Source organism: Rhamphochromis sp. 'chilingali', assembly GCF_963969265.1.
Source record: "Rhamphochromis sp. 'chilingali' genome assembly, chromosome: 8".
NCBI lineage: Eukaryota > Metazoa > Chordata > Actinopteri > Cichliformes > Cichlidae > Rhamphochromis > Rhamphochromis sp. 'chilingali'.
The window spans coordinates 38128727-38139463 of record NC_137935.1 but is presented as its reverse complement, the minus strand read 5'-3'; the positions used below and the strand labels follow the sequence as shown (position 1 = coordinate 38139463).

General features: G+C 41.0%; 1 protein-coding gene across 1 annotated transcript; it reads left to right on the top strand.

Moving 5' to 3' along the window:
- Positions 1-815: 815 nt before the first annotated feature.
- Positions 816-2891, top strand: LOC308401608 (uncharacterized protein; the record flags this gene model as incomplete). The annotated part of the gene is made up of 4 exons (XM_080889878.1): positions 816-1297; positions 1540-1695; positions 1994-2086; positions 2520-2891. Exons 1-4 carry the CDS (start codon positions 953-955, stop codon positions 2889-2891), a joined length of 966 nt encoding a protein of 321 aa, XP_080746004.1. The 5' UTR covers positions 816-952.
- Positions 2892-10737: the final 7846 nt, after the last annotated feature.

Below are 10737 nucleotides of genomic sequence, written 5' to 3'. Positions count from 1 at the left end.
GTATGAGAAAGCTAATCCTATGCTCTTCCCCCCTTCTGCTTCTCTTCTCTTTTTCTTCTTTCCTCTCCTTGTTGTCTCCTATATTCTCCTCACCTCCTCTCCTTCTCTCTTCTCTTCAATGTCTCCCATATTCTCGCCATCTCTCTTCTCCTCCCCTTTCCTCCTCTCTTTGCCTTCTCTCTTTTCCTCTAGTTTGACATTAAATTCTCCTAATTGGAAATGTCAGTGGTTTACATGTTGATCCTCACTAACTGTGCTTGTGCTTTGTTCTCAGACCACCATGGCTGGTTCAACACCTGCAAGACTGAAGGTGATTTTAGGAGAGAACAACATTGAAAAGCTGACTCTTCCAAATGGCATCCCAGAGTCACTTGAAGACCTTCTCAGCACGATAAAGACTACCTTTGGGTTAAAAGGTAACTTCAGACTGCAATACATGGACCAAGACTTTGGCAATGACTTCTTCAATCTGAATTCTACCACCGAACTTTGGAATTTGGGGACAATCAAAGTGATCCACCAGCAAACAAATCCACCTTTGATCAGTGCCGATCAGTCCACTTCATCTCTGTCTCTTTCATTTGAGTCTGATGACGGTATTTCGGTGGCATCAAATGACACAATTATCCTCTCATCCCCTGAATCTATGTCATCTCGAACACAACAGTGGCCAGAAGATTTTGCAATTCCCCAATTTTTATATGACACAGAGCTACAGCTAGAGAGGGGGAATACTGAGTACCGTGTGAGCCAAAAAATGTTGACTTTAAGCACCCGAATGCTGTATGATATCCTGAAAAGAGTTGCAGAAGAAATTTACCGTTACAAGGCCTATCCAGAGGATGCACATTTCTGCGCAGCTGCAGAGGCCCTTATCAAAAAGCACCCATGTTTGAAAGAACCTGGATCATTCAATGGCTGCTACGGTTGGAAACAACGACTGAAGTACAAAATGGCAAACTACAGGACCCAGCTCAAATTACAGGGGTGTCCAGAGCTGTGTGTAAACTCACTGAAATCTAAAGCTACTACAGATGCTTTCCCTGCTAAAAAAGTGAAGAAGCCAAAACGTTCTGAAGCTAACTTTTATCCATCCTTTCCTACTGGTGAGACTCTGGACAGCATGGAAAAAGTGAGACTAGAACTTCTGACAGAGATCGGGATAAGGGACAATGAAAGGGTCATCGCAGACAAAATGGCTAACACGTTTGCCTACAGACGACATGAGGTGGTAAACCAAGAACCAAGCATTCAGGAACTGAAGGACAGATGGCCTGCACTCTTCACACAGAAAGAGGTAAGAATGGAACTGAAGTGATCGAAGTCTGTATGCTTCGGGATTTGTTGCAGTTAACTTTCATGAATCGGTCATAACTTGATGTGGTTGAGATTTTATAACACTGAACTTAATGAAAGAATTTACATTTTGAATTCCCATATATGTTATACTTTTTGGGATATAGACATTTTGGCATACAATCAGTTTCAGCATTTTGTTCCATAATACAATATCTAGTGTCATTTGTGTTTTGTTTTTAGATAAATACAGAGTTCCAGAGGCTCATGGCTGTTCCTCTTGAGTGGAAGTTCATGGCCCAGTTAGACATGCACTCAAGTCAGCTGATCAAAGTCATACGTGCCAAAGGAGGAGCAACACGCCAAAAGATTGCGAACATCATGGACACATTGGACCAGGTAAATCTGTACCATCAAACAAGATACTTCGTAACTAAGAGGGCTGTCAAAATATATCTGAATCCTTCATAAATACAATATGGGCAGGCCAATGTTAATCATGGCTTTCATATGCATGAATGTTTTTAGCGACTCAAAAAATACACCACTGAACTCATCCCCTTTTCTTTCTGTAATGAATCTCTGGGCTTGTGAATTACTGTTTTTAAATAAAGTACATGTAAGTTAAGCAATAAGAGTAAGGATGTCTGTCTTATGAAATTTAGAGTTTAAAATTAATCAACATTTGTTGTTCTAGACTGTGGACATTAATCATCGGAGGGAATGTGTGCTGAAAGCCCTCACCATCTTCCTGGGAGAAGATGCAGATGGCCTGATCAAGGAATACCTTGTAAGTTTCAACAGTTTGTCAGCACATCTTGTCAAAGGGACACAAAAAAAGTTAACTGTTAGAACAAACATAACACGTGAACCATAGTTGGATTGCTGACATGTATTTATTATCATGACCATATTGGACATTATGTAATTCCCAGCAACAACACATTACATATTGGATTGACTTTGTTTTAAGTAAGACGGGCTTACTTGATTATTTAAGTTCAAAGGAATAGTTTGACATGTTGGGAAATCTTATCTTTCTTGCTTACAATTTGATTAGAGTCAGATTGATACACCTCTCTCTGCTGTTTCTGGTGTGTGATGACACCCAGCCAAGAAATAGCCCAGCACATAACACATATTGGTACATCACCCAAACACTTAATCACAGTAAGAAGTGAGGCTAATGATGATTTGTGTTTGTGTCTTGTACCCCTCTGTAGGACTGTGGAGCAGATGATGTTCAGAGGGACCTGGAGGAGGTCACCATGGCAGTGTATGTGATTCGGAAGGAGGGGGAGGGACTGCAGGAGCCACCTGAAGACATTGGCATTGTCATTGAGGGTGTGGAAGTGTTGCATGAACTAATTTCGGTTGCCTCAGCTTGTGCCCTGCTTCTAGGTTTGATCTATGCACTCAACCTAGCTTATCCAAAACCCTTTCGCTTCACTTTTGAAGTGCTCCAAAAAATCTTCATGCAGCTTGATCAGCAGCTTGATCAGCAAACTTCAAAGCTCCCAGTAATGGCACAGAACAATGACCAACAAATGGCCTTGTGCCATAATGCGAAGGAACAACTGTGTTTGGACATATAGCATGTAAAATATGTAGTCTCTTTTGGATGTTGGGCCTTTTTTATGCTGCAAGAGACCTCAAACCCCAATTTAATGTGCTTTTATACATACTTTGTATGGTATTATTATTTATTTTTTAATTTTTTTTTCAGACATATTTGCCTTCGTTTCAAGGGAAAGGTTGCATTTCAGGTTTGATGTGCTCAGTTATACAACAAACTGTTGTGACATTCTAAAACTCTAAAGGAGTGTTTATATTTTTTCATCCCCATTGGTCAGCTACACTGTTCAGATATTTATTTATTGGCTATAGCTGAAGAGAAGTTTCTGTATACTCTTGGGGCACTTTTTCATAGTTGACACTATATGTGTTGAGATTGATATTTGTGTAATACTGTGTTGCACTTTACACTTTGATGACAACTTTGTGGTCCTACTAAGCGTTACTTGCATTTTGTGCATATGTGTTTTAAAAAGGACAAATGTGTAATGTGTTTGACCAAAAGCTGTGTTGGTTGCCATAAAGGTAATACTTTATTACACTTATACAATAAAGCATTTAACAAAAAAAACATTGGATTTTGAATTTTTGAAAAATATTTTCAGCCAACTTAAAATTTTGATTTAAGCTTTATTAAACAAACTAAAATTTCATTTTAGAGTCACTACAAAAAGCAATTTACACTAAACCACATTATTAGGTTAGCAAAGAGCAATATTTTACTTTTGGGTTATGCAAATTATTGGGTTGGAAAAACTGAAAACTTTAAGTTGAAATGTCTTAATTTTAAGTTGGATTAATGCAAAATGTTTATTTGACAACAATTAATTTATTAAGTACATCTAACTTAAATCAGTTGTGTTAATCTAATGTATTAACTTCATTTCAAAGAACTTAATTAAATTTGGTGTTACCATTTGAAATAATTCAATTAAGTTGGTTCAACTATTTTCTTTTTTCAGTGTATATCACCTTGTTGCTTTGTCATCTTAAAGTAGTTGTGTGATTGTCTTACCACGACTACTTTATTCTTCCTCAGTCAAACAGCAGCACTCATGCGCTTGTTTTGCCCCCTAGCTCCAGGTGTTGTGCCAAAAAGTGATCGTCGGGCAGAAAGCGATTGCTGCCCGCGGGAGTGCGCGCAGCTGCTTAAAGCTGTAGCGCCCAGATTACTTATGTGCGGTAAGCTGCTTCAACCATCTGTTTGTTGAAAAATACTAACGCGACCGCACCGCATTTTCTTGTTAGTAACGGTAACGGCGTTGTAACGATAGGAATAGTAATTCGTTAGATTACACGTTACTGAAAAAAGTACTTGTGGGCAGGATAAAGAGAATGTAAGAGATAGGCTGGCTGGCTGAACTGAACTGGAAACACACATGTGGGATTGACAGCAACAATGACAAGACAATGAACTGAGAGAAACTGAGGGTTTAAATAAAGTGGCTAATGCTGATGATTAGATACCAGTGAGTACAAATCAAATCCACCTCCATTGTCCCGATACCCAAAAACTCCAACCCATCTTGCCTCAATGATTACCGCCCAGTAGCACTCACCCCCATCATCACTAAGTGCTTAGAGCGACTGGTCCTAGCACACTTCAAATCCTGTCTCCCCCCCACCCTGGACCCCCACCAATTCGCATACCGCCGGAACAGGAGCACAGAGGATGCAGTCTCCATCGCAATGCACTCTGTCCTCTCACACCTGGACAACAACAACACCTACGCCAGAATGCTGTTTATAGACTTCAGTTCAGCGTTCAATACAATCCACCCCTCACAACTCATCAGGAAACTGACAGACCTGGGTATCAGTTCCCTCATCTGCAAATGGTTACTGGACTTCCTGACCAACCGCCCCCAACATGTCCGGCTGGATAACCGCTGCTCATCTACCATCACAATGAACACCGGTGTACCACAAGGCTGTGTGATGAGCCCTTTCCTCTACTCCCTCTTCACCCACGACTGCAGACCTGCTGATGGTTCCAACACCATCATTAAGTTTGCAGATGACACCACGGTGATTGGCCTCATCAGTGACAACGATGAGGCCGCCTACAGGGAGGAGGTGGATCGTCTGGCTGAGTGGTGCGACAGAAACAACCTGCTGCTTAACACCGAGAAGACCAAGGAGCTCATCGTGGACTACAGGAGGAATGCTGACCCACATCCACCCATCCACATTAAGGGGACGGCTGTGGAGCGTGTGAGCAGCTTCAAGTTCCTGGGAGTCCACATCTCCGAGGATCTCACCTGGACGACCAACTGCTCCAAGCTGGTCAAGAAGGCTCACCAGCGCCTCTTCTTCTTGAGGACTCTGAGGAAGAACCACCTGTCCTCAGACACCCTGGTGAACTTCTATCGCTGCACCATCGAGAGCATCCTGACCAACTGTATAACAGTCTGGTACGGGAACTGCTCTGCCTCGGACCGGAAGGCGTTGCAGAGGGTCGTGAAAACTGCCCAGCGCATCGCCGGAGCACCACTTCCTGCCATAAAAGACATCTACAGGAAGCGGTGTCTGAAAAGGGCTGGGAAAATCATCAAAGACCCCAGTCACCCATCACATGGACTCTTCACCCTCCTGCCCTCTGGGAGGCGCCACAGGAGCCTCCGGACTAAGACCACCAGGTACCGGAACAGCTTCTTCCCCACAGCTGTCAGACTCCTGAACTCTGCCTCCTGACATCTGACCCACGTTAAACTCATGGACTGAACATACACACACCCACAATGGACAACTGTACCCTCAAACACAATAATAACATGGACTGAACCACCACTCACAACCACTAGCACTTTATATAGCCTCTGTAGAAACTATCTACACCCTCACTTATCTTAACTGCACTACTGTATAGCTCTGTGTAAATAATCATTCTGTACATTCGATAATCTTTAATCCTACAACTGTTTACAACTTGCATAGTTCCCATTTCTGTATAGCTGTATATCCCAGATTCTGTAAAGTTATTTATTTCATATTCTGTATAGTTTTTCATATTTATATCCTGTTCATATCCTGTACATAGCTTGTACTCACTACAGCCTGTACATACTTATAGTTATAGAATATTCACAACATACTTCATACCGTGTACATTATAACATACCATAATAGACCCATTTCTGTAATATACTCACATATCTATATTATTGCTAATATATATTGTAATATATCTATATCACTAAAGCACTTCTGGATGGATGCAAACTGCATTTCGTTGCCCTGTACCTGTGCATGTGCAATGACAATAAAGTTGAATTCTATTCTATTCTATTCTACACAGCTGAACTTAATCTAACTAACAATACGTAGGAAGTAGAATAGAACGTACTGCACAGAGACAGATGGGTGACATAATAAAACAGGAAATGTGAACATGTGGAAAATAAACAGAGAACTGGAACAAACTGAAAATACTGGGAATCAATCCAGGAACCCTAACAGTTTCCCACCGTGCAACAGTTTTAAGTATTATGTTGACAGACTTCAGCAAACACACTGAAAGTGACGTGTACTCTCTCAATGTGTTGGTGTTCATCATTTAACAAGATATTAAAATATCACAGATGATAAATGTCATAAAAATGGCACATTTAAGCACTAAACATGAACTGAAAAGATTTTTTTTGTTTTTGTTGTTGCAGGTTGAGCTTAATATTATGTATTACCATGTAATATTATATCAAAATAATATGTGATGCAATATTTTACAGTGGATTGTAATTACAGCTATAATCTACTGAATAGTTTTCTAAAAGGAGCTATTTTGGTTAATGAGGATTTTAAGGTTAAGCTGTATTCTCATCTGAGAATTTTTATTGTATTGAGGAAATATTTCAGTGTTTCAGCTGCTCTTCATATTACTTGAATAAATGTGAATCAAGTTACTGAATTAGTCAAGTTAAACTAAGTATTTCTTATGATTTTTGCGTCTCAGCCCAATATTTATGTTTATCTCATCTGTTTTGTTTAATACAAAGTTCAGCCTCATTCACTGACTGAACGTTATGTAACGTTGCTGAGTAAGATATAAAGCCTACCTTCACGTTTACTTATTCAAGGCGCCAATAATTTACCCTTGTGGTTTTCCAGATGACAGAGAACAGTCCTGCTCAGCAATAAGCCTCATCTCATCTGCTGCTAGTCATCCTGCAATGAATGAGGTCTGCATCTGAGATCAATACTATCTGTGAGTAATCACTACCAGGCCGGACAGCCCCGCATGAGCTGCTCACCACCCTCGGTTTGTGTGTGTGGATATTCCTTTACGTAGCTCATATATGAAATTTGCCATTACTTGGACGCAGCATCCCTGAACATTTTTGTGTTTATTTGACAGATAAATTGTGTCCTGCTAGAGTTGCTACAGGCATTATTGTTTTTATTTTGCATAGCTAGCCTAATTTTCTCAATAAGTGACATGTGTGGAATGTGAAACATGATTACTAGAATATAAGACATCACTGAATATCTCAAATTGTTAGAACAATTCAAGAAGCAAAAAATACTGCAATATAACTGCAGTTAGAAGCAGTAAAAGACAAAGTAAATTCTCAAGTTTGATCAAATCAAAACAAAGAAAAACATTTGTTTGTTTTTATTACATAACAATTAAAACAACATTGACCAAAGAGTTTATTAATACCTAGATACTAATACTATAATTAATTGTCTAATTATTCCCCAGTGAATAATGCAGAATGTATAGCGTCTTGATGCATTCTCAATCATTCAGGTAAGTACAGTGGGGCAAAAAAGTATTTAGTCAGCCACCGCTTGTGCAAGTTCCCCCACTTAAAATGATGACAGAGGTCAGTAATTTGCACCAGAGGTACACTTCAACTGTGAGAGACAGAATGTGAAAAAAAAATCCATGAATCCACATGGTAGGATTTGTAAAGAATTTATTCGTAAATCAGGGTGGAAAATAAGTATTTGGTCACCTCAAACAAGGAAAATCTCTGGCTCTCACAGACCTGTAACGTCTTCTGTAAGAAGCTTTTCTGTCCCCCACTCGTTACCTGTATGAATGGCACCTGTTTGAACTCATCATTTGTATAAAAGACACCTGTCCACAGCCTCAAACAGTCAGACTCCAAACTCCGCCATGGCCAAGACCAAAGAGCTTTCGAAGGACACCAGGAAAAGTATTGTAGACCTGCACCAGACTGGGAAGAGTGAATCTACAATAGGCAAGCAGCTTGGTGTGAAAAAATCAACTGTGGGAGCAATCATCAGAAAATGGAAGACATACAAGACCACTGATAATCTCCCTCGATCTGGGGCTCCACGCAAGATCTCATCCCGTGGGGTCAAAATGATCATGAGAACGGTGAGCAAAGATCCCAGAACCACACGGGGGGACCTGGTGAATGACCTGCAGAGAGCTGGGACCAAAGTAACAAAGGTCACCATCAGTAACACACTATAACGGCAGGGAATCAAATCCCGCAGTGCCAGACGTGTTCCGCTGCTGAAGCCAGTGCATGTCCAGGCCCGTCTGAAGTTTGCCAGAGAGCACATGGATGATACAGCAGAGGATTGGGAGAATGTCATGTGGTCAGATGAAACCAAAGTAGAACTTTTTGGTATAAACTCAACTCGTCGTGTTTGGAGGAAGAAGAATACTGAGTTGCATCCCAAGAACACCATACCTACTGTGAAGCATGGGGGTGGAAACATCATGCTATGGGGCTGTTTTTCTGCCAAGGGGACAGGACGACTGATCCGTGTTAAGGACAGAATGAATGGGGCCATGTATCGTGAGATTTTGAGCCAAAACCTCCTTCCATCAGTGAGAACTTTGAAGATGAAACGAGGCTGGGTCTTCCAACATGACAGTGATCCAAAACACACCGCCCGGGCAACAAAGGAGTGGCTCCGTAAGAAGCATTTGAAAGTCCTGGAGTGGCCTAGCCAGTCTCCAGACCTCAACCCCATAGAAAATCTGTGGCGGGAGTTGAAAGTCCGTGTTGCTCGGCGACAGCCCCAAAACATCACTGCTCTCGAGAAGATCTGCATGGAGGAATGGGCCAAAATACCAGCTACTGTGTGTGCAAACCTGGTAAAGACCTATAGTAAACGTTTGACCTCTGTTATTGCCAACAAAGGTTATGTTACAAAGTATTGAGTTGTATTTTTGTTATTGACCAAATACTTATTTTCCACCCTGATTTACGAATAAATTCTTTACAAATCCTACCATGTGGATTCATGGATTTTTTTTTCACATTCTGTCTCTCACAGTTGAAGTGTACCTCTGGTGCAAATTACTGACCTCTGTCATCATTTTAGGTGGGGGAACTTGCACAATCGGTGGCTGACTAAATACTTTTTTGCCCCACTGTAAATCTCCAAAAGTTGATTCTGTTCATCTGGACGTAGCGTTTTCAGTGGGAGAATGGGAATGGTACTTATGGCCAGTGATCAGTGGTCTTTGATCAGTAGGCCTTGCAGGAACTGACCGCCCAGCCCATTGTTCCCTCAGTGGGCTGGTTTCAGTCATTATGCAAATGTACTGTTTATAAAATTGTGTAAGCCTGCAGTCAGCCGAGACTGAAGAAGTCGCTTGGATGAGTGACGCAACGTTTCTCCCACTGAAAACGCTACATCCAGATGAACAGAATCAACTTTTGCAGAAATTATAGCCCTTAGTTGGTGTTCTTGGGTCTTTGACTGTTGAGAGAGAGATTCTGGATGTTGGAATTTCATTTATGCAGACAGAACTAAATGTCAACACCACATAGCCCAATTATGATTATGCTACATGCACGTCGAACACTGCTTGGTTGAAAAGTTGTCTTGAACAGAAAGGTGAACAACAGTGGAGCTCACCATGAAGATTAAAGGTAAATATATTTAAAAACAATTGCAGATTGGGAGGCACAAACAGTGGAAAGATTAGTTTTTTTTTAAACAATCAGTTTGCTCTGAGTATTTGAAATAATGAAACTTTTAACAGTCAAGTGATTTGCATATTGTGATCTGACTTCCTTCTGGGATAATTTTTGACACTGTCTTTTTGATAGTATAACATAGGTATAACATTCAGTATCCATGTAAACTATGCATAGCTAACATTGTCATAGTTGTAGGCTTAGTTCCCACTTGTGCTGCTGTTCCACAGAACATAAACCCATGCTGTACTGTATGAGGTGGAATCAAACAATGTTAGGATTTTCTGTGGCACTTGTTTCTGTTGTGGCCTCTGACTTGCCATTGGCTTCTGTTTCAAAAATGTCAGGGGAAGAAAAAAAAAAGCACAGTAAATGGAAACTGTCTGCGATCCATTTATCAGCCGCCGTGATGAAAGGAAATGGAATACCCTCCCCTATTGCTTCACTCTCTCCTCTCTGTTCTTAATATAATCACTTGGCCTCACAACTGTCTTTTTTCTTATTCTACCCTGTTTTTTATAAGCAAATTACTCTATCAGAACCCGTCGGCGTCTGTCCATCACAGTGAAGGAGTAGGTGGAATGTCACTCAGACAGCTGACTGACAAGGAGGCACGCACAGGGAAACACAAGATGAGGTGGAAGATGGACAGGATGAGGAAAGGGGATATAAGTGAAGGAGGAGGAGTTGAGGATTTAAAAAAATGGAAGGACACAGGACATAGAGGGCAAGAGCAGGAGATATAGAAAACAGGCTGAAATGAAAGGAGGGGGGGAAATGTGGGCCTCCTTTTTTGTGGTATGTCCCCTGGGTGTGGCAGTATCAAGTCAATCTGGGGCGCTAATTTGTGTCAGGGTTTGAATCCTATCTCCTTGAGAGGTGAGCAGAAGGTTGATAAAAACTGAAGTGGAATTGAAGTTGGATGCACAAGAGGATACGGGGCACAACAATGGTT